At 56.2% G+C, this 21,154-nt stretch overlaps 6 protein-coding genes and 1 non-coding gene across 7 annotated transcripts; 5 read left to right on the top strand and 2 right to left on the bottom strand.

Moving 5' to 3' along the window:
* Positions 1 to 9: 9 nt before the first annotated feature.
* Positions 10 to 2,124, top strand: C8Q71DRAFT_718206 (ARM repeat-containing protein; the record flags this gene model as incomplete). The annotated part of the gene is made up of 1 exon (XM_047921215.1): positions 10 to 2,124. One exon carries the CDS (start codon positions 10 to 12, stop codon positions 2,122 to 2,124), a length of 2,115 nt encoding a protein of 704 aa, XP_047772946.1.
* A 439-nt stretch (positions 2,125 to 2,563) lies between these two features.
* On the top strand, positions 2,564 to 7,085 carry C8Q71DRAFT_405980 (L-aminoadipate-semialdehyde dehydrogenase). Its single transcript, XM_047918355.1, has 18 exons — positions 2,564 to 3,053; positions 3,110 to 3,179; positions 3,245 to 3,704; positions 3,764 to 3,885; positions 3,944 to 4,082; positions 4,136 to 4,213; positions 4,263 to 4,328; positions 4,379 to 4,670; positions 4,724 to 4,952; positions 5,007 to 5,086; positions 5,136 to 5,375; positions 5,432 to 5,459; positions 5,520 to 5,685; positions 5,745 to 6,020; positions 6,075 to 6,397; positions 6,450 to 6,531; positions 6,588 to 6,833; positions 6,883 to 7,085. Exons 1-18 carry the CDS (start codon positions 2,996 to 2,998, stop codon positions 7,054 to 7,056), a joined length of 3,129 nt encoding a protein of 1,042 aa, XP_047772947.1. The 5' UTR covers positions 2,564 to 2,995; the 3' UTR covers positions 7,057 to 7,085.
* Positions 7,086 to 7,436: 351 nt separating this feature from the next.
* C8Q71DRAFT_405966 (P-loop containing nucleoside triphosphate hydrolase protein) lies at positions 7,437 to 12,472 on the top strand. The gene is made up of 17 exons (XM_047918354.1): positions 7,437 to 7,679; positions 7,734 to 7,808; positions 7,865 to 8,033; positions 8,086 to 8,408; positions 8,456 to 8,618; positions 8,668 to 8,771; positions 8,820 to 9,212; positions 9,266 to 9,292; positions 9,347 to 9,850; positions 9,898 to 10,260; positions 10,320 to 10,626; positions 10,680 to 10,768; positions 10,829 to 10,957; positions 11,010 to 11,131; positions 11,180 to 11,393; positions 11,454 to 12,272; positions 12,323 to 12,472. The coding sequence occupies exons 1-17, from the start codon at positions 7,677 to 7,679 to the stop codon at positions 12,350 to 12,352; spliced, it is 3,834 nt and encodes a 1,277-aa protein (XP_047772948.1). The 5' UTR covers positions 7,437 to 7,676; the 3' UTR covers positions 12,353 to 12,472.
* Positions 12,250 to 14,086, bottom strand: C8Q71DRAFT_790418 (alkaline phytoceramidase). Its single transcript, XM_047925305.1, has 7 exons — positions 13,969 to 14,086; positions 13,773 to 13,910; positions 13,508 to 13,719; positions 13,174 to 13,442; positions 13,076 to 13,101; positions 12,967 to 13,007; positions 12,250 to 12,816 (listed from the first exon to the last, which is right to left on the bottom strand). Exons 1-7 carry the CDS (start codon positions 14,062 to 14,064, stop codon positions 12,714 to 12,716), a joined length of 885 nt encoding a protein of 294 aa, XP_047772949.1. The 5' UTR covers positions 14,065 to 14,086; the 3' UTR covers positions 12,250 to 12,713.
* Positions 14,087 to 14,174: 88 nt separating this feature from the next.
* On the top strand, positions 14,175 to 14,263 carry C8Q71DRAFT_t151. Its single transcript has one exon. It is a non-coding gene; the product is annotated as a tRNA-Cys (tRNA).
* Positions 14,264 to 14,329: 66 nt separating this feature from the next.
* C8Q71DRAFT_790421 (LuxS/MPP-like metallohydrolase) lies at positions 14,330 to 16,266 on the top strand. Its single transcript, XM_047925306.1, has 2 exons — positions 14,330 to 14,818; positions 14,869 to 16,266. Exons 1-2 carry the CDS (start codon positions 14,576 to 14,578, stop codon positions 16,204 to 16,206), a joined length of 1,581 nt encoding a protein of 526 aa, XP_047772950.1. The 5' UTR covers positions 14,330 to 14,575; the 3' UTR covers positions 16,207 to 16,266.
* Positions 16,267 to 20,264, bottom strand: C8Q71DRAFT_790422 (uncharacterized protein). Its single transcript, XM_047925307.1, has 12 exons — positions 20,054 to 20,264; positions 19,727 to 19,993; positions 18,422 to 19,678; positions 18,284 to 18,371; positions 17,931 to 18,230; positions 17,601 to 17,877; positions 17,346 to 17,546; positions 17,183 to 17,290; positions 16,995 to 17,127; positions 16,763 to 16,935; positions 16,537 to 16,710; positions 16,267 to 16,481 (listed from the first exon to the last, which is right to left on the bottom strand). The coding sequence occupies exons 1-12, from the start codon at positions 20,058 to 20,060 to the stop codon at positions 16,371 to 16,373; spliced, it is 3,096 nt and encodes a 1,031-aa protein (XP_047772951.1). The 5' UTR covers positions 20,061 to 20,264; the 3' UTR covers positions 16,267 to 16,370.
* Positions 20,265 to 21,154: the final 890 nt, after the last annotated feature.

The following is a 21,154-nucleotide window of genomic DNA, read 5'->3' on the forward strand; positions in this document are numbered from 1 at the left end:
GCTACATATATGGCTGGGGATCTCGAGTCTGGATTGGACCAGCTGCTTACGAAACGCGAGGGAAAGCCTTGGAATGCCCTCCTACCAGACGAGCTATCGTGCTTGATTAACTCCTTCCTCCCCTCGCAACCAACATCTCTTCGGCCCAAGGCTTATATCGCCCTATCAGCAATATGCACGAAACTCAGGAAGGGATCGCCACCAGCTGGTGGGCAACAACAAGAGGGTGATCCTGGTACTGAGGCGATACGCAAGACATTTGGTCCATCTGTCGTTTCCCGACTCTCCGACACTACCGAAACGGAAGTACTCGCAGGCATGTCCTTCCTCACCGCTCTGTTTGAGGTTGACTGGCAGTCTGCTGCTGCTATTTTTGCGGATGACGGAGTACTGGAGTCGGTGACGGATGCGCTTGATCTGTTCTCGGGTTCTGCAGACGTCTCGAGGGCCGTGGCGGCTCTCCTCGCGAACGCCAGTGGGCACAAATCGTGCCGCTCCCTCTTCTCAGAGCAGCATGTCGAATGGCTTGCTACGCAATCACAGCGAACCTCGGATGACATTCTGAAAGCTTCAGCTGCCGTTGCGTTAGTCAAGCTGTCGCAAGGTGCAGGGGCAGAAGCGACCCAAGTCGAGAGCAGCGAGAAACTCGATGTTCCTGCCAGCGATGAAGAGCTGGCGAGGTTGATGAAAGGCCTTGTGGTCGATGGCCAGTCTTCATCTTTCGCCGATGCTGTCGAAGGGCTCGCCTACATGTCCACAAACCCTAAGATCAAGGAGCTATTAGCAAATGACGGACCATTCCTGTCGCGCTTGTTCTCTCTCGTCCCTCGCCGCAAAGCCGGTACGGCAGGTAGTCAAGCCCCGGAAGACATTGCTAGGTCGCCTCTGTACGGAGTGGTCGTCATCATATTCAACCTCTGTTCTTACCGACCACGCTTGACCGATGAACAGGCTCAGATCGCAAAGTTGCGACGGATGGCCAATACGCCATCGAAGAATGGGGCGGACGAGGGTAGTCCTCTGGATGACGATGAACATGTCAAGGCACGAGCTCGGAAGCTCGTCAAGCAAGGCGCGCTCGACGCTCTCGTAGCAGCGGTGCGAGCCGCAGACAGTCCCGCCGTCAGGCTCACAGCTGGGAGAACCATTCTGCATTTCGTGGAGGACAAGGAGAACCGGGGGAAGATCCTCCAAGCAGGAGGATCCAAAGCCCTCATGCTCATCATACAGAGTATTCTCCCCACCCAGAAGTCTACTACGCAGTCGTCTCAAGCACCGCATCTGGAGCCAGCCGAAATTGAGCCTATCCAGGCCCTCGCCAAGTTGGCCATCACTTCTGCGCCCGTGCAGGTGTTTGGACCCAACCAGGGTGCGCTCTTCGACGCCATTCGCCCGCTGACCCTCATGCTCGTGCACCCGGCGTCGAACCTTCTGCAGCGCTTCGAAGCGCTCATGGCCCTCACGAACCTGGCGTCCCAAGGCGGCGAGGTTGCGGACAGGGTTGCCAACGCCGACGGGCTGCTCAACAAAGTCGAGCTGCTCATGCTCGAGGACCATACCCTCGTCCGGCGCGCTGCGACGGAGCTCATATGCAACCTCGTCGGCGGCGGCGAGGAAGTGTACAACAAATTCGGCGGCGAGAAGACGGCGGCGTCGAAGTCGAAGTTGCAGGTTCTCGTCGCGCTCTGCGACGTGGAGGACTTGCAGACGCGGCTGGCGGCCTCGGGTGCGGTAGCCACGTTGATGACTTCTCCGGAGGCGTGCCAAAGTTTGTTGGAGCTCCAGCGCGAGCGCAAGCGGGTGCTGCCAGTCCTCGGGAACCTCATCGACCCTTCTATCTCTACGGCACTAGAGGAGGCCGACGACGATGGCGAACGAGACTCGACCACGCCCGATCCCGGCCTGGTACATCGCGGAGTCATTTGCATCAGGAACCTCTTCCTCTCAGTCCGGGACTCCGTTGCGCGTGCCGAGTTGGCGACGGAGGCGGAACGTGCTGGAGTAGTGCGGGCATTGGTTGGTGTCGTTCAAGCTTCCTCGACGAACCCTAACGCACCTGCGCTTCGACCAACTGCGGAGGCGTTGAAATGGCTGCTAGAGAGCGGTATCCAGATCACAGTTTGACGAAGGGACCCGCACACGCTTGGGGCCGTTGGATGATGGGAACGTAGGCGACCGGTACCATGGGGGACATCGTACGGTGGCTTCGCTGAAATTATCTAGCGTACACAACTGACTGCGATGCAACACAGGACTATGCCGATCCGATCGCCTTGCACGGTTCATGGCCTTGGGCGCGATAGGCGACGTGGGCCCCCACTGCCATGAGACGAACAACGGCCATCCGTTCGCGCGCACAGAACTATCTAATCTCGCTACAGTCCTCGATACCTTGGTTGCGTAACTTGCGCCGAGGTGAGAACGAGTCGGCATGGGGTCTACGGAGTCTGGAACAGGGGCACGCATTGGATAGGGCACACCGAGATGTCGGATTTCACACAATGCGAGTTCCGTCCACAACATTGTGCAACAATCTGCTTTGTGCTCAGTGGGCTTGCCATGTGCCGTTGGATTACCCACACCGGCCCCCGCGTCCTATACTTCAATAGCCCATCCGAGTTGAGAGAGCTAGCGCGTATGTTACGCGACTGACAGAGGTGCCTGACTGTAGAACAGCTCGCTATTCGGGCCGATGGCTTCCGTCAGCTGAAGCTCGAATGAGATCACTTGCTTCCTTGTGACGAAGCTCCTGCATTCACAATCAACACTCAGCGTCTACATGCCGGTTGAACTTCGAAACGGAGGACATGGATTCCGTTGGAGTGTGCATTCCGCACCGCGGCCGAACTTGTGGCATCTCATGATTGTCCTTATGACCTCTTGAGACGTTGCGTTCTCTGGTTATCTCTAACTAAGCATAGGTCACTTCTTACGCTCCTAGTCGGTATATTACACGGGCAGCGGCTCCGCTCGCTGAGTGTGCTTCCAGTACACCATGCCTGCCCCATCGTACATAGCCTCCTCGCTGACGGAGCTCGTTGCTATTCGAGCTAGTACGTGCTCTCCTACCTACTTACGACGACGCGCGCTCATCGTGATGTGCTTGCAGGGGACCAGCCGAACGATGTTGCGATCTATACAGGCATTGACGAACCCGGACCGCTGTTGAGACCCCTCACGTACGTCTGTCTTACGAGTGCTTACCAGTACAGTCAGGAACTAACACTCCATGTGCATCGGGCAGTTATTCGCAGGTTCAACGTGCCGTCGATCGGCTGTGCGTTCACTATGCTGGTCTTGGACTCGTGCCCCCACCTGGCAAAGACGGCATTCCGCCGCAGCGCGTCATTGCCATTCTAACCTCTACGGCGGTGGATGAATCGCTTCTAGAGATCGCCCTGGCCAAGCTGGGACTCACAGCGCTCCTACTTTCCGTCAACAACTCTGTCCCAGCAATCGCGCATCTCTGCAAGATCACCAACTCCACGCATTTGGTATACGGGGCGAAGTTCGTCGCTGAAGCGCATGACGCACAGAACATACTGGAACAGGAGGGGATTGAAATACAGATAGTCCCAGACCAACGCTACCCTATCTGGGGTCCGGGAGGCGTTGACGATGTCAAGATTGATCCTTTTCCTCCGGTGCTCAGTCCTAAAGACGAGAAGGACAGGATATGTGTGATTCTGCACTCGTCTGGATCGGTGAGCTTGGAACCTTCATACGTTGTGGCTAAAGCCAAGTGACAATCCGTTGCCCATAGACTGGTTTTCCCAAACCCGTGTACATTTCACATTTCTCTATGATTGCCAACGTCGCAGGCTTCGTCAACAAGACTGGATTCAGTGCTCTCCCCGTGTATCATGGGTTCGGGCATTACAGCGTGTAGGTGCCTCCGCAAATGTGCGAGGGCAAATCTGAACGTTGATGTCAAACACCGTAGATTCCGCTGTTATTACCCCGGCGTTCCGTTCGTCCTGTATCCGGCACACCTTCCCTTGACTTCTGCCAACATTTGCAGGGTCATCAATGCGATTCCGATCCCTTGTCCGCTATGTTTCGCCGTGCCATATGTCATCAAGGTCAGTGTGGTTCAGCTCTTCCGACAGCATATGGAAGGCTAAAGGAACATTAGCTGTTGGGAGAAACTAAGGAAGGAATCAGAGCTCTAGCAAACTTCGAGAGCATCACCTTCGCCGGAGCTGCTGTCCCCGTACGTGTGTTACTTTGTCGTAGGACTGCGCCTACTCAGACTAGATCAGGACGATCTAGGGGACCGTCTCACAGCTGCCGGGGTGAATCTGAAAGCGATCTTCGGCACAACGGAAGTAAGTGCTACGACAACGTGTGATACCCCTTGTTACTCAACCAAGCACAGACCGGGTCCATATTCTCGTCTGATCGCGACTTCGCGACCGACAAGGCATGGAATTGGTTGCGTTTACAGGGCCGTATCGTCGACTACCTCGTCATGGAGGACCGCGGATCCGGCACGTACGAGTCGGTTGTGTTGGATGGCTGGCATGCTAAGAACCAATTCAATCGTCCCGACGGATCGTATGCTACGAAGGACCTATTCGTTAGGCACTCTGAAACGCCCAACTGGTACAAATATATCGGACGGTTGGACGATACCCTAGTGCAGGTGCTCGGAGAGAAGACGAATCCAGGTTGGTGCCCACAACAGATTATGTTACTGTACGAAGTTGACACTTGATCCCAGTTCCCATCGAGCTTGCCATTCAGGGCAACAGCCCATACGTAGAGCAGTGTATTGTCTTCGGCGCAGGAAGGCCCCAGATTGGTTGCCTGTTGTTGCCGTCGGAAACGGCAAAGGACCTCTGGAAGGATCGCGATGCATATATGGAGAAGGTCTGGTCGGTAATCGAAGACGCCAACGCACAAGCTCCCACGCATTCTCGAATCCTGCCAGAGATGGTACAAATCCTTGAGTAAGTACGCAGCGTTGCACTACGGTACACGCTACTCACAATCGGGCACATCAGGTACGGCACGCAGATCCCTCAGGCCACAAAGCTATCCTTCCTCAGACCTGCCTGCTACGCGAAGTTCAAGGATGTCATAGGTAATCACAAATTCCATAACGTCCTGTATTTACGACTGACGTGTTCCAGATGCCGTATATGATCGCTTCGAGAACGGTTCCAGCGCAAACAAGCTAGACTTAACTCAATCAGGGCTAGAAGACTTCATATTCAATGCAATTACGCAGACCTTGGGCTCGACCAAGTCAGCGAAGCTCACGAAGACATCCGATCTTTTCGCCTTCGGTGTCGACTCGTTGCAAGCCACTCGGATACGGAACATCTGCCAGAAGGAGCTAGAGTTGGATGGCCTGACCCTGGGACAGAACGGTAAGTCGCTGAATACAGCGATGAGCCCATCAGCTGAAGTACCTTGGTTGGTGCAGTGGTCTACGAGAACCCTTCAGTGGAGAAGTAAGTCTTTCTTGCAATTATACGCGACAACAAGGACGCTTACGCTTCAAATTTGTCCAGGTTGGCCGCGTTCATCATTGCACTGCGTTCTGGAGCCGGGGAGGACCAGTCTGTCGAAGACGACCACGCCGCAATGTGGGCCATGGTCGACAAGTGGGCTTCGAACTTTGTGCAGCGAGCACAACAACAGACTACGCAACCCACAAGCTCTGCGTCACAGGTCATTGTGAGCATAATCGAGTCATACCGATCGACTGTACATCCGCTCGAGCTCACGGACGTCAGGTTCTCACTGGAGCCACGGGATCGCTCGGTGCCCACATCCTGCACCAGCTTGTCTCTGCGCCGTCTGTGGAGCGGGTGATCTGCCTGTCTCGCGCGAAATCGAACGAGGACTCTGTCATTCGGCTCCAGGAGTCTCTCCGGTCTCGTCAACTGCAGCTTTCAGACGCGCAATGGAAGAAGGTTGAGTCGTTCGCTGCGGACGTCAACGACGACCGTTTGGGCCTATCGCCTGCGGACTACGAACACATCGTATCTCGAGCAACTGCCGTGGTCCACGTACGTGATTGCATTCCTGTGTAGGGACATTCACATCCTGACGTTTGTGTTTAGAACGCATGGCCCGTGAACTTTAACATGAGTCTCGACTCATATGACGCGCACGTTGGGGGCGCTCTGAACCTCATCAACCTCTGCCTTCGATCCCCGAAGGCACAGCCGCCTTCGTTCCACTTCAGTTCGTCGATTGCTGCCGTGACAGGCAGTACAGATCCTGTCTGCAACGAGGACTTCCCATCGTCTGCCGCGACTGCGCTTCCGACGGGCTACGGGCGGAGTAAATGGGTTGTTGAGAAGTTGGCCGAGAGGGCTGTTCGAGCTACGCCTCTGCATGTAGGGATCTTGCGCATTGGGCAGCTCGTCGGGGACACCCACAGGTACGGCGACAGACGGACTGAGTTGTGCAGGTATTGACCACAGTGTCTGTAGCGGCGTCTGGAACGAGACTGAGTCTTGGCCTCTGATGTTCAAAGCAACAGAGAGTACAGGAGCGCTTCCCACCTTCCTGCAGGTCAGCGAAGGCCCTTACATTATAATTTCCTGGATTTTGACGTCTTCTCTCTGCAGAACCCGCAATGGCTGCCTGTCAACATCGCAGGTCGTGCCATCGCTGAGATTGCCACCCGCTCCGAGCCACCGAAAGCTGCGGTATACCACATTGTTAACCCCAACAAGACTAGTGGATGGGACGTCATCGTCGCTGGCCTCAAGAGGGCTGGCGTAAAGTTCGATGTGGTCAGCCGCTCGGAGTGGCTGGACCGTTTGGCAAAGTCGGACCCTGACGGCGAGCGCAACCCAGCGGTCAAGCTTCTGGTGAGTGATCCGGTGCGTCATTGAACCGCTGAAGCTGATTATTGCGTAGCCATACTACCGCACTCGGTTCGGAAAGCCGACCGAGAGTACTCCCATGGACTTCCGTGTCGAGACGACTTGCGGCATCGCTCAGAGCCTCGCCAGCTCTCCTGCAATCTCAGAGGATCTCGTCGAGAAATGGGTACAGCACTGGCGCGAGGTTGGCTTCCTGGGTAGATCGTAGATGGTATCCGCCGTAGATCATACATGAGTAGTTGCTCACCTCCACAAGCGACGAGAGGTCAATTGTCTTGCAAACATCCTGTGCTATATGCATTACATACGTCGCTGCTTTGAGAATTGTGCCTCACCACTATGTGAACCCCGACGAGGGATTTCGAAGCATATCTATCGCTCGACTGCGAGTCGGGCCTGCACTGCACGTTCCGCAGTCGTGACATTCGGTAGGGTCTCCCGCACACCCTCATATAGAGAGGTTTTCAGCCATACGCGGAGGTGGGCCTAAAGTGAAGAAAGGAAGTACAATTGAGTCTGAGTGAGAGAAGCATGGGGGAGGCAGACGAAGTTGCGGACCGCGCTATCCGCGGCAGGCCGCAGCGCGCGATCGTGAGTCGTAAACGCGCACCGACCTCGGGTCGCATTCCTCACCATCTAACGACGACGACGACGACGTTCTCTGCTTCTACGCTATCAACTCTACACACGACATCTTAAGTGAACAGGTCCTCGTTGTACGCGCTTACCAAACCGCGCGCACACCCACACCTGGCCGCAACCACACCTTGTCCGCGTTGCAACGTCCTGGGTTGTACATCTCGACGGGAGGAGTAATCTAGGCACAACATGGTCAGTACTCTGGAACGCTACGTGTTACTGTATCTTCATCCTACGCATGAGCAGGCACCGTCCAAGAAGGCTGGCAAGAAGGTCGCTGCAACGCCCAAGAAGGGCGGCGGCGCTGCCAAAGTAGCCAAGGTACGGCTATGGACCACGATTGCGTCCTGAACGGCGGTCCCTTGACGCAATTATAGGCGGATTGGAAGGAAGGTTTCAAGAAGAAACAAGTCGGGGTCTCTGATATGACCCTGTTGACCACTATCACCAACGAGGCGATCAACGAGAACCTGCAGAAGCGGTGGACCAACGGCGAAATCTACACCTATATCGGCTCTGTGCTGATATCTGTGAACCCCTTCAGAGGTGCGTTGCGTTGTGCTCACTGCCAGTCGCGCAATTGACGCAGTTTACCAAGATCTCGGCATCTACACGGACGAGGTCCTTCAGAGGTACAAGGGCAAGAACAGGCTAGAGGTGCCTCCACATGTGTTCGGTATTGCCGAGTCGGCGTATTACAACATGAACGCGTACCACGAGAACCAATGTGTCATTATCTCAGGCGAGTCCGGTGCCGGCAAGACGGAGGCAGCGAAGCGTATCATGCAGTACATCGCCGCTGTATCCGGTGGCCACGACAGCAGTATCCAGGAGATCAAGGACATGGTGCTCGCTACGAATCCTTTGCTAGAGAGCTTTGGATGTGCAAAGACGTTGAGGAACAACAACTCTAGTCGTCACGTATGTGAGCCCCTCATCGGACGTTCTTGTAGCTCAATGTTACGCAGGGCAAATATCTCGAAATCATGTTCAACGACCACGGAGAGCCAATCGGTGCCCAGATCACAAATTATCTACTTGAGAAGGGTCGTGTGGTTGGCCAAGTCGAGAACGAGCGGAACTTCCACATATTCTACCAGTTTACTAAAGGCGCATCTCCGGAGCAGCGAGGTCAGTCCACGTCTTTCTTGGCGAGCATAGGTGATTGATCCCTGTTCAGAGGCGTACGGATTGCAAGGTCCCGAGGCGTACGCATACACGAGCCTGAGTAACTGTCTGGAAGTCGGTGGTATCGATGATGTGGAGGACTTCAGCGAGACGATCGTGAGCTACATCCCTTATGCAATCGACATGTTACTGACCACCTCATAGAAAGCCATGCAAGTCATCGGTCTGAGCGACTACGAGCAGTCGGAAATCTTCCGTATGCTTGCCGTTATCCTCTGGCTCGGCAACATCCAGTTCCAGGAGGATGACAGTGGGAACTCGGCGATCGCTGACACTGGTGTGACCGATTTCGTTGCGTACCTCTTGGAAGTGGATGGGGCTCTCGTAGAGAAGGCCATGACGATCAAAGTCATGGAGACTCAGCGAGGTGGCAGGCGTGGTTCTATCTATGATGTCCCTTTGAACCCCTCACAGGCGACCTCTGGAAGAGATGCACTGGCCAAGGCCATCTATAACAACCTCTTTGAATGGATAGTGTCCAGGATCAATGCGTCGATGAAGCCACGAAGCGCGACTGCGCAGCTGATCGGCATCTTGGTATGCAGTTCGCTTTTCCAGTTGCGACTGTTCTGCTGAATGACCATGCATAGGATATCTTCGGCTTTGAGATCTTCGAGGTACGTCCTATGTAGCCAGATACAGGAGCGGGTATCTGATATGGACGTCTGCAGGACAACTCATTCGAACAACTGTGCATCAACTACGTCAACGAGAAGCTGCAACAGATCTTCATCGAGCTGACGCTCAAGACGGAACAAGAAGAATACGTCCGTGAACAGATCAAGTGGACGCCCATCAAGTACTTCAACAACAAGATCGTATGCGACCTCATTGAGGAGAAGCGGCCCCCAGGTATTTTTGCAGCACTGAACGATGCCTGCGCCACCGCGCACGCAGACCCGACCGCAGCCGACAACAGCTTCATCCAGCGGACGGCAGCCCTCGCGAGCAACGCGCACTTCGAGGCGCGTGGCGCGCAGTTCCTGGTCAAGCACTACGCCGGAGACGTCATGTACAACGTGGCGGGCATGACGGACAAGAACAAGGATGTGCTCGTGAAGGACTTGCTGGACCTCGTCGGTGGCAGTGGCAACCAGTTCTTGCAGGGCCTCTTCCCGGATCGGCCGGATCCGAACAGCAAGAGGAGACCTCCTACTGCGGGCGATAGGATCAAGGTGAGTTCGGCGTTCCAGCTAGCATTTCGTCGCTAAATTTGTGGAAGGCCTCCGCCGGTGCGCTTGTCGAGAACCTCATGCGCGCCCAGCCCTCGTATATCCGTACGATCAAGCCGAACCAGAACCGCAGTGCGACCGAGTACGACACGAAGGCGGTCTTGCATCAGGTGAAGTACCTCGGTCTGCAGGAGAACATCCGCGTGCGGAGAGCAGGGTTCGCGTACCGAAATACATTCGAGAAGATGGTGGAGCGTTTCTACCTGCTTTCGCCCGCTACCTCTTACGCGGGAGAGTACACATGGCAAGGCGATGCGAAGTCGGGATGCGAGCGGATACTCGTCGACACTGGGATCGCAAAGGAGGAGTGGCAGATGGGTGTGACGAAGGCTTTCATCAAGAATCCCGAGACGGTACGTCGTGTCCGCAGAAGACTCGAGAGCGGAATGTGGCTGAACAGTGTTATGCATAGCTCTTCGCTTTGGAGACCATGCGTGATCGCTACTGGCATAACATGGCTGGCCGTATCCAGCGGGCATGGCGGAACTACATGCGCTACAGGCACGAGTGTGCACGGCGCATCCAGCGGTTCTGGAAAAACAACAAGGAGGCGATCGAGTATGCAAGGACCCGGGACTACGGCCACCAGATCTTGGCGGGCAGGAAGGAGCGCAGGCGGTTCAGTCTTCTGAGCTACCGGCGGTTCTTGGGCGATTATTTGTATGTCAATGACAAGACCCCCTTGGGCGAGGAACTTTCGGCTGCTTGCGGCATTGGGAGTATGTCTCCGAAATTTGTCTTCTGTGCCGTGTTGATGCTGATGGGCTTGTAGACGAGAATGTGACGTTCAGCTCAAGATGCGAGATCTTGGTCTCCAAAACCGGTCGCTCAAGTAAACCAAGTCCACGCTTCCTTCTTCTGGTATATTGTATATCCACAAAATCGCAGCGGATATCATACTGACTAGCATCCGCATCACAGACACAGAAAGCAGTGCACATCGTAGTCGCTCAATCTAAAGATGGACAAGTTCAGTACTCCTTGGAGCGTAAGATCCCTCTGGTGACCATCAAGAGCGTCTCAATGTCGAACATGCGGGACGACTGGCTGGTATGTTGCCATGGTATCACACCTTGAAGACCTTGTGTCTGACTGCTTTCAGGTATTGAATCTCGGTCCCACTGAGGAGGGTGACCCCCTCATCAGCTGTATCTTCAAGACCGAGCTCTGCACACACATGCTGCAATTGACGTCGGGTAGTATCAACATCACAATTGAACCAGTGTAGGTGTGCCCCACCTTTGCCGATACAGTAGTTTATGATTTCTCCAGCATCGAGTATATCAAGAAGAAAGAGAAGAAGGCACAGGTCAAGTTCATCAAAGACGAGACTGTCGCGAGAGACGACGTCTACAAGAGCCACACAGTGCATGTACCTTCGGGCGAACCACCAGGCAGCCTGTCTCGTCCTCCTGCGAAACGCAAGGCTGGTGTTGTTCGGCCCATTACGCAGGGCAAGCTGCTGCGGAAAGGGGGCCCGTCAGATGTGAGCCACATCTCAATTGACGTCTCGAGGAGCGCTGACGCCAGCATACTGCACTTGCAGAAACCAGCTGCGTCACGACCAAAGCCTGCAGCACGACCATTACCGGGCAAGTCGACTCCCGCAGTAGCTGTGAAGCCGAGCAATCCGTCCACCGCATCTAACGTACCCGCTGCACCGCCGCCACCGCCTGCTCGACATAACGCGCCGCCACCCCCACCGCCCGAACCCGACGTGGACATGTACCGTGCCAAGTTCGCGTTCGAGGGCCAGCAGGGCGAGATGTCACTAAAGAAGGATGACCTCGTCGAGCTGGTCGAGAAGGATGACAACGGCTGGTGGCTCGTGAAGAAGGACGGCGCCGAAGGCTGGACACCCAGCAACTACCTCGAGCTCGTCCCGCCAAAGCCCAAGGCTGCACCCGCTCCTCCGCCACCTCCCCCTGCTGGACGCCGCCTGCCCCCGACTGCGCCCGCCGCACCTGCAGCCCCAGCTGCCCCCAAAGTCTCCGCGAAGTCGATCGTCGCCGACCCCTCCGCGAAGCCCATGGCGGTCTTCCCCGGGATGATGCCCGCGAACGGGTCCGCCGCGCCCTGGAAGAAGACCGCGTCGACGGGGACAAATGGCTCGTCAAACGACACGACGCCGACCAGCTCGCGCCCCGTCAGCTCGCTCGCGTCCAAGGCACCGCCGCCCGCGCCGAAGCCGAAGCCGGGTCCTCCGCCGTTGGCGGCGAAACCAGGTGCGGCTGCGCCCCCGAGGGTGGGCGGAAAGCCGCAGGTGCCGACGGCGTCGAGGCCGCCTGCGGCACCGCCGAAGCCCAAGGCTGGAGGCCTGGGGAAGCCTTCCGCGCCGACGGGACAGCTGGACTTGGCTGCTGTGGTAAGTGGCTTTCAGACAAACGCAAATTCAGATTGACACGGTGTTCGTAGATGGCGAAGCGTGCACAACAGATGGGGTAGAGAATGGCGGCAAAGAGTTGTCGCTTGGCGCGGACGATACTGTAGGAACCTAGGGATATGTATATCTACAACACCTGTGATAGAATGATGAGCATTGACGACAAACGACACATCCATGGGAGATCCCAGACTGAATAACTGAACATTATCGGGCCAGTAAAATCCGATCATTGGGAGAGCGGTGCATTGCGATTAGTGAGACGTAGTACTACGGGACACTATTGGACAATATGCATAGCAATGAGTAGACATCTATGGGGAGCATGCGAGGGTCGTGAGGTCGTGATGGACGTGACGTTCAGACTGCTATCAGTGTTCGAGTTCGGATAGGAGAACGGAAGCACAGCTTGAAACCTAGCGTTCACTGGGTCTTCACCTTCGCACCCGCGACGCGCTGGAGGTATGGCACCCCGAGCTTGGAGTAGATGCTGAAGTTGCGGTGGTCGTCCTTGATGCATAGCGTCCTGTAGAAGAGAACACGTTCGTCAGTGCGGGAAAGGCCCAGGGACGCACCAAGGACAGCGTATCGGTGATCTGCCCCTTTGGTCGCGAAGACCTACATATCTGGTTACAGCGATGAGCGGTCAGAAGCGCGTGATAGCGAGTGGGGTGGCTTACATGTGTTTCCTACGAGCATGAGGTAGGTGCCGGTAGCCTAGGGCGGGCGGGCGAACGTGCGCGTCAGTGGACATGCGCCGGTGCTATCAGCGTGGCGGTACTGACCGTCAGTATGTGCCACCACGAGTGGCCTGAGCGCGTCGGAGGATCAGTCAATCAGTTTGACCCCACATCGGGAGGGCGCACAACAGATGGGGGCGCACCTTCCAATACGAACGCAGCGGGCCAGCCCAGCGCGTGTTTCCAGCGGGTGATGGTGTCGCAGAAGATGTTGTCGAGGTTCCAGATGAAGAAGCCGAACGCGAACGTCGCGGCGCCGCCGCCGAAGAGACGTGTGATGGCAGCCTTCACGGGCGGTGGGACCCGCTTCGCGATCTCTGGGTTGCGCAGGAGGTAGACGGTACGCAGGCCCGTGATGGCGAGCAGCCCCGCAAAGACAACCTGGTGGTAGACCGGGTTCCGGTTAATGTAACTGGGCGCGGTGTCAGTGGGCGCGTCGCGTTCTATGTATAGGTGCAGCGCGGGAAGGAGACGCACTAGGACCAGGTGAAGAGCACGTTGAAGGTCATGACGCCGACGGCGAGGGGGACAACGAGCGGATCGCGGGGGGTGAAGCCGCGCGTGGTGTCGAAGAGGACGGCAAAGCAGTAGGACGCGACGTAGATCATCGGCAGCTCGTCGGCGAGCTGCGCCTCGTACAGGAGAGTAGCATGGAAAATGAAGCTGCCCACTCCGACGAGTGCAAAGCCCTGGGCGGTGTCAGAAAGGGAACTTCACTGGCAGACGCGTCGGGCGCACTCACCACCTGGCCAACAAAGAACCGCGGAGGCAGAGACTGTGCATACGCCTGGTACGCACCCAAGAGAGCGAGCGAGACTGTAAATAGGTTTGAGAATGTGTTCGCAGCCTCGGCGATGTAATTGGAGAACTGGTAGTTCGCCTGGGAAGTCGCCCGCGATGAGCTCGGGCCGGAGATGGAGGACGGGAAGATCGCTCACCTCGCACCAGTCGAGGGTCGCGGTGACAGGGCCCCAGAACTGCAGCGGATTGGCGTGGGCGAGGGTGCTGTTGGAGAGCACGCTGGACACACTCATCGTGGTCAGAAACGAAGATCACCAAACCAGCCACTGAGCCACAATCCCTGCCCACCAGCCTATCTATGGTCCTCCGAGTTCTTCCATTCAATCATCAAACTGCTGACACCGGTCTTATAGCTCAGTGGTAGAGCATACGATTGCAGCGTGCGTCACGTGACCTATCGTAGGGCCCCGTGTTCGAACCACGGTGAGACCTTACTTTTGCACCACGTCGGTCAAGGTCAAAGAAGTTACACAGTTGCTCCGTCGTCTGAATATTTTCACAAATGCCTCACTCCTCGAGCCTCCAAAATGTGTGCATAACTACCCATTGGTGTACTGTCCGGTCTTTCCTTTGTATTGCGCGAGCTTGAGAGGCTCCGCAAACCGGGCGAGATTCCGGCCCGATACGGTGCGTAGCTCGTCTTGCCGTTTGGCGGAGTGGCAGGGTGCACCGTGCGGTCATATGCACAGGTGTGCTTAGTGGTACTCGCTCTACGACCTCGTCTCTCGTTCCACCACGCCCTTCATGCGACGAGCACCATCCTCTCTCCTCCGGAGCAGTCTCAGACGACAACGACGGGCCTATTCAGTCCTTACAGATCCCAATCCGCCTGTGAAGATCACGACGCTGCCCAACAAAATCCGTGTCGCGACAGAGTCTACTCCTGGGCACTTCTCGGCAGTAGGCCTCTACGTTGACGCAGGCTCTCGGTATGAGACACCGTCCACGTCGGGCGTGAGCCATTTCTTGGACAGGATGGCCTTCAAGGTGCGTACTGCGTGCTGCAATGTCGATAGCCGTTTACCCATGTCACACAGACCACCACCTCTCGGTCAGACGAGGAGATGGCGCATGCCATTGACAGACTCGGCGGCCAGATTTTGTGCTCGTCTTCGCGAGAGTCCATCATGTATCAGTCCTCGCACTTCCACCAAGCGACTCCTCTTGCGCTGTCGCTCATCGCAGACACAGCATTGCAGCCGGCCTTCCTTCCCGAGGAGATTGATGCACAGCGAGAGGCTGCCCGCTACGAGATCAGAGAGGTGACCGCAAAGCCAGAGATGATCCTCCCGGAGATCCTCCACGAGGTCGCATACGATCAAAACACACTGGGGAACCCACTGCTATGCCCCGAGCACCGCATCGACCTCATTGACCAGCCAACCATGAAGGGCTTCATGACGCAGTGGTACCGACCAGAGCGCATGGTCATTGCAGGAGCGGGTATGCCGCACGAAGAGCTAGTCGAGCTTGCGGACAAGTATTTCTCGTCATTACAGGCCGCGCCTGCCCTCGCACCGTCAGCGACATCATCACGGACGGCCGCACAGCAAGCACCGTCGCAGCTCCTCCACTCCTCCTCGACACCCTCTCCACTCAAATCGCTCACTCGCGCAGCATCATCATATCTCTACCCCATGACCAGCGTCACCGGTGCTGACGCCGCACTAATTCCGGAGTCGACGGAGGCAACCTACACCGGCGGCTCGCGCTTCATCCACAGCCCCTCGTCCGAGTTCAACCACGTCTATCTTGCATTTGAGGGCGTCGGCATTCACGATGACGATGTCTACGCGCTCGCGACGATACAGGTCCTCCTCGGCGGTGGCGGGAGCTTCTCCGCAGGCGGCCCGGGCAAGGGCATGTACTCGCGGCTCTACACGCACATCCTGAACCACTACCCGCAGATCGACCACTGCGCGTCCTTCCACCACATCTACACCGACTCGTCGCTTTTCGGGCTCTTCGCGTCGTTCGTGCCCGCTGTGGGTCGCCACTCCGCGGGCAACACACCCTCGCAGATCTTCCCGCACCTCGCGCACCAGCTCTCACTCCTTCTTTACACGCCCATCAGCGAGACGGAGCTCCAGCGCGCGAAAAACCAGCTCAAGAGCAGCCTTATGATGGCGCTCGAGAGCCGTGCCGTCGAGGTGGAGGACCTCGGCCGCCAGGTGCTCGTGCACAATCGCAAGGTCCCCGTCAGCGAGATGTGCGCCAAGATTGACGCGGTCAACCCAAAGTCGCTGCGCGCTGTCGCGCAGAGGATCTTCAGCCCGGAGCAGGCGAAGCGCGCGACCGTCGTTGTCATGGGCCGCGAGGACTTGCCCGACAGGGATGCGACGTTGAGGAAGTATGGCGTCGGAGGTGCGGCGTGAGGGATGGGTCTCATGGGTCGCGTATCGTATCATGCTATCAGTACAATATTGAATTAATACACCACACACATCATGCGTACAGTTGCAGAGCAAAGCTTGAGCGAGAGCGCAATAGAGCAATAAGGAACGCATAAATTACGTGCAGTAGGGCGTGTACTGGCGGGCTATGGCTTGACCCTCTGGAATCGCGTGCTCTTCGTGGTGTTGAAGTAGACCATGGCGCCGATGTCAGGCTCCATCCATGCTGTCTTGTGCGACGGCATAACGCTGGAGACCTGGAACGTTTGTGGTTACTGCTGGTACGTCTTATAATGATGCGATGATACACACGATATATCTCTCGCCCTCCGTGAATTGCCCAGGCTTACCGCCTTCGGTCTGCACATAGTTCAGGATGTCCCAGATGTGTAGCTGGCCCATGCGCAGAGGCTCCCGCTTCGACCAACGTGCGTCCTTTACGACAATGACCCGGAAGCTCCGCGAATCGCGCGGAGGGTAGTCCGCCTACAATCCCTTAGTCATGTTGGGCTCCAGTCCACCGACAGACTGGACGCACCTCCAGCTCTTTGCCAATATCCTCGGACAGGTCCTCTCTCGCCTTGGCAATCGCATGGCGAGCATGAAACGCGAGCCATCCCGCACGGTCGGTCGTCAGCTCTTTCTTCACTTGAGCAAAGGTCGCTGGTTCGTCCACGAGCGTGAGCCACTGATCTTCGGCGTCTGCGGATACTGAGAGGGTGGTCGGTCAGTCGGGGTCGCAGCATTGCGCATATATGCGGGTAACGCACAATGATCATTCGCATCGGTGGGTTGCCATCCTGAACCGGAGCGGGCTTCGAACGTCTCCGCCCAGCCTTGCCACCGATAAATCTTGACGTCGTATTCATCGCGGATTTTCTGCGCCGCTGCTTCTCGTTGTGCCTTCACGACGTAGCGTCAGACTAAGCCTCTCATGCGGGGATCCGACCAAGCGCACCCTCCATCTGTCCTGGGCTTCCAACTCTTCCTTCTCGTTCAGAATGCCGAGACACTCCTTCATACCGTCTCGTGTGGTGTTGAACTCTGTATAGGCGATAGGATATACCTGTGAAAGAGCGCTGTATTAGTGCACGGACGACCCGCCCAAAGATCCTGCCTACCCTCTCGACCGTGACGTCTAGCAAAGTCACCAGCCCGCCATCGGCCGTCAAGCGGTCCAGCGTGGCGACCATGGGATGGTGCATGAACCCTAGCTTAGCGTGCCATGGAGCCAGGTGGCAAGAGTTTCCGCAGATCTGGAGGTTCATCTGTGTATACGCCTCGAGCGGTTCTGCAGGCTCTCTCCCTTCCTTATGCATGAGCTACTAATTTAGTCAGCATACACGATAATAATATGAAATGAACAGTGTGGCTACCCGCGCGTTCTGGATTGCGAGCTTTCGCCCCACTCGAATATGGCCGCTGTTGATAGCTCGCTCAATTGGGTCGTCCACTGCGACGCGGATACGATACCATCCGTCGGTCACCTCAACGTTAGCCCAACGATCACTGGTGCTTCCGTGCTCATCCCTTGGCCCATTGTGCCAAGTAATGTTCGTCACGCATAGGATCATGGGGCAAGTCGCCGGCGCGTCGTGCGTAGTGATGAGCCGTAACGGGGGACGACTGCTCGAGTTAAGCTCACGCTCATATCTGAGGACATATTAGAACATTCGCAGAGGAGTGTCGAATCACTGAACAAATACCGATAGAGCAGCTGGTTGACGACTTCTTTCCAACACCATCGCCGCGTGGCAGGGTTGGCCTCGAGCTGAGGTTGCAGGCAGACCATCCCCGCGAGCTTCCATAGTATTAATGACCAGTGGTTGTTGACCCATTCTTGGGTCGCGAGATCGCAGCCAGTGTCACGTAGATCCTCAAGAGCAGCGTCCGCACCCAGTATAAGGGACTCGCCTAGAAGAGACGACGCGTTGTGCGAGGACCTTGAGTTAAATCTGTAGAACAGTGCGTTGTCGGGCGTCAGCTGCTTGAGGCTATCATAGTTACTGCGAGACGAGGAATCAATATGCATCGCCGCACTGCACCAGAAGTTACCTACTTTCCGACCATGTGGGACAATTCGACTTCGTCGTACATTTGGGGACGCAGCCCGCTCGATTCAAGTGTTTGCCTACTCTCCGACTTCGCTACGGGAGTGTGTCAGTCCTGAAGGTTAGCCGCAGGGCGACTTACTTACTGAGATCAAAGAAGGTGGCCTTTCGCGGGGCCTTATCAATATGACGCGCCGGTTTAGCGTTCCCAATCACAGTGACACTAGTTTTCTGAGATGCCTCCGACATCTTTTGCTCGAGGTCCAGGCGACCAGATTCTCCAGGCTTCATGCCAGCCTTGAATGGGGTCACGAACTGTGGTTTGCCAGCAGCCGAGCTGAATCCTAATCGCCGGGGAGTAAGCCCTAGACTCTTGCTGGGTGTCGTGGTCCTTGGAACTAATGGCATGAAGGATGACGTTCCAGGACGAGTAGGCGTCGCAAAAGCCGGTGGCAGCTTCGAAGTAGACGCAATGGTGTTCGGGTTCAGCGGCGAATTGACGTACGATGTTCCCGCAGCAGTCCTAGGCGTTGCTACAGGGCGTGTGAGTAGCGGCGACTTGAATCCCTTGTTCCTCCCTAGGGCGGGAAGTTTACTCGACAAGTTACTCGCTCGACCAAAGCCTGACCCGGCAGGAGTTGGACTGTCCGGTGCGCCACTCGCGGGCGCGAAGGAGTTCTCCAGCATACGCAGCGCCGGTCGTCCGAATCCGCCTCCTTCAAGCGTTCCGCCACCTTCTGGAGGCTCAGGAATAGATGGGTCCGACGTAAAATCTGACCCCATTTCTGCCTCCCATGTCTTCAACTTCGCAGCCGCGCGAGCGAGGGCTTCAGCAGATGGCTTCGCCCAATCTTGTAGCACGGTTCCGCTCTGCATACTATGCACGTAGTTGGCGGCAGAGTTGAACCCGGAGATAGTCGGCGCTTCTGCATTGACTTGCGACATGGGCGGTCCGCGCTCCTCGTTAAAGATGATGCGACAGGATGTGAAACTCGGGAGAGCGTTCAAGGCTGGATCTAGCAGCACGGGTGGGTCGTCGACAGGCCGCGGGGGTTTGATCGCTCTTGCTGGTTGGAAACCGGTCGCCGCCCCCTCTGGAATCTTCGCAGAGAACCAGTCTGCATAGTCTTGATCTTCCGGTACGTCCGGAGATGACGTTGGTTGCTTGTCGGTGTCATGATTGAACGAGTTATTGTCAATATTTGCAGCAGAAGTGAAGCCGAACCCATGATATTTAGCGGGTGTATGCGTCGTCTGTGCCAAGTCCTCATGAGTATCGTCTCCACTATCCGTCGCGGCCACCCGTGAGGCGGATACAAAGCCGGAGAACCGAGGAAAATCAGCTGCTCCTACACCGTCAACTTGCGATCGTTCATCCGGGGGAGGTGGAGGAGCAAGCGCATCTGATCAGCGTGAGTGCGAGCGAAGCCAATCCTGGTATGAAACCTCACCATCAAGGCTGGCCTGTCTTTCTAAAGATATCCGTTTCTTCCTACTCTGCGTTTCCCACTCATCCAAGCTATCCGCTATTTCCTTGTTTCTGCGTCTCTTGACCTCTATGGGGTCCTGGGGAACAGGTGACGGACGGCGTCCTGCGTATTGGCTGGACTCAAATTCGTCGAAGGCTTCGAGCTCTTGCTGGCTCATATCAATTTGCTCGTCATAAGTGGGAGAGGAAAGCCTGTGGCGCGACTCGGCTGGTGAAGGTGATCGTGAACCTGTCGCGCGACCATCAATCATCAGTAAGAAAGGGGAATGTCAGCGCACTCTGGGCATACATTGCATCTGTACTTCCTCGGTCTTTTGTAGTAGTTCCTGTAACAGACGCAGGATGTAGGGTGGTCAATCCTGTGAGTTGAGCAGGGTTTGCAACGACGTGCACCAGAGCGTGGTACCGGTGCAGATTAGACGCACGTCGACGCGACGCGTTATGTTTCCACGTGATCGACGCGACGATCACATGCAGATCCTCGCATTGCGCGCCGCGGCAATAGCCGTAGCGCGCAGTGGCGCAGTGCGCACTGCCCAACTCAAGCTGTCTGACTCTCAGTGTCTCAGTCTGACCGGCGCACACTGGTACGCTGAGGGTAACCTGGCCTCTCTCGGGATCCTCATGTAAGCTGGACTTACTCGCTATCTACATTGATGTTTAGACTAGGCGAAACCGGACCCGCGGTCTAAGTATCACCAATAATTAGTGCAGCACTCTGGAAATTGAGCAAGACACCTTCACCGTGACCTCGAAAGGCACTTTCTACCGCCTGCTTCACTCTCAACCGTCGGCTTCTCCTTGAAGACAGAAACGCGGCAAGAACATCGTAATGTGACCATTTACCTGAGAACATGACACATAGGTCCGAGGTGAGGTCGTATGGGGGATCCTACTTCGACATCGCTCAGAAATGTGTGAAGAGTATGTACCACGCGAAGGTGCGCTGACTCTCACTTCACATATGTCAGAGCTGGCCATACTGCTCGCGCCATCAAGAGGATTGACTTCAAGGATATCATCGGCATATTTTCTGAAGAACAGTTTGACTCGTGCAACTCCAACAACCTGCCTGACTTCGCTGTCGTGATTGTGCATACTCATTAATCATTTCCCGTCACTTCAGACAATGATTGACCAGGCTTTCTGTAGTGCGCCATCGGCGAGTCGACTATGCCAGCTGTCGACACAAGTCAATGAATTCGAGGCGAGCTTCAGGCGACCGAAGTGGTTTGGACAAATCCACCTACGTTCACTCGATGCTCATATACGACCGCCCTCCTCCCCCACGAAAAGGTCGTGTTTAGACTCTGCCTAGGGGAGACTAACTCGATGCAAAGGCCGAGCCGCTCTGCGGTACATATGAACTGTCTCGCCGCAGAAGAGGACC

This window comes from Rhodofomes roseus (assembly GCF_022264815.1).
Source record: "Rhodofomes roseus strain CIRM-BRFM 1785 chromosome Unknown C8Q71scaffold_38, whole genome shotgun sequence".
In the NCBI taxonomy this organism is placed as follows: Eukaryota; Fungi; Basidiomycota; class Agaricomycetes; order Polyporales; family Fomitopsidaceae; genus Rhodofomes; species Rhodofomes roseus.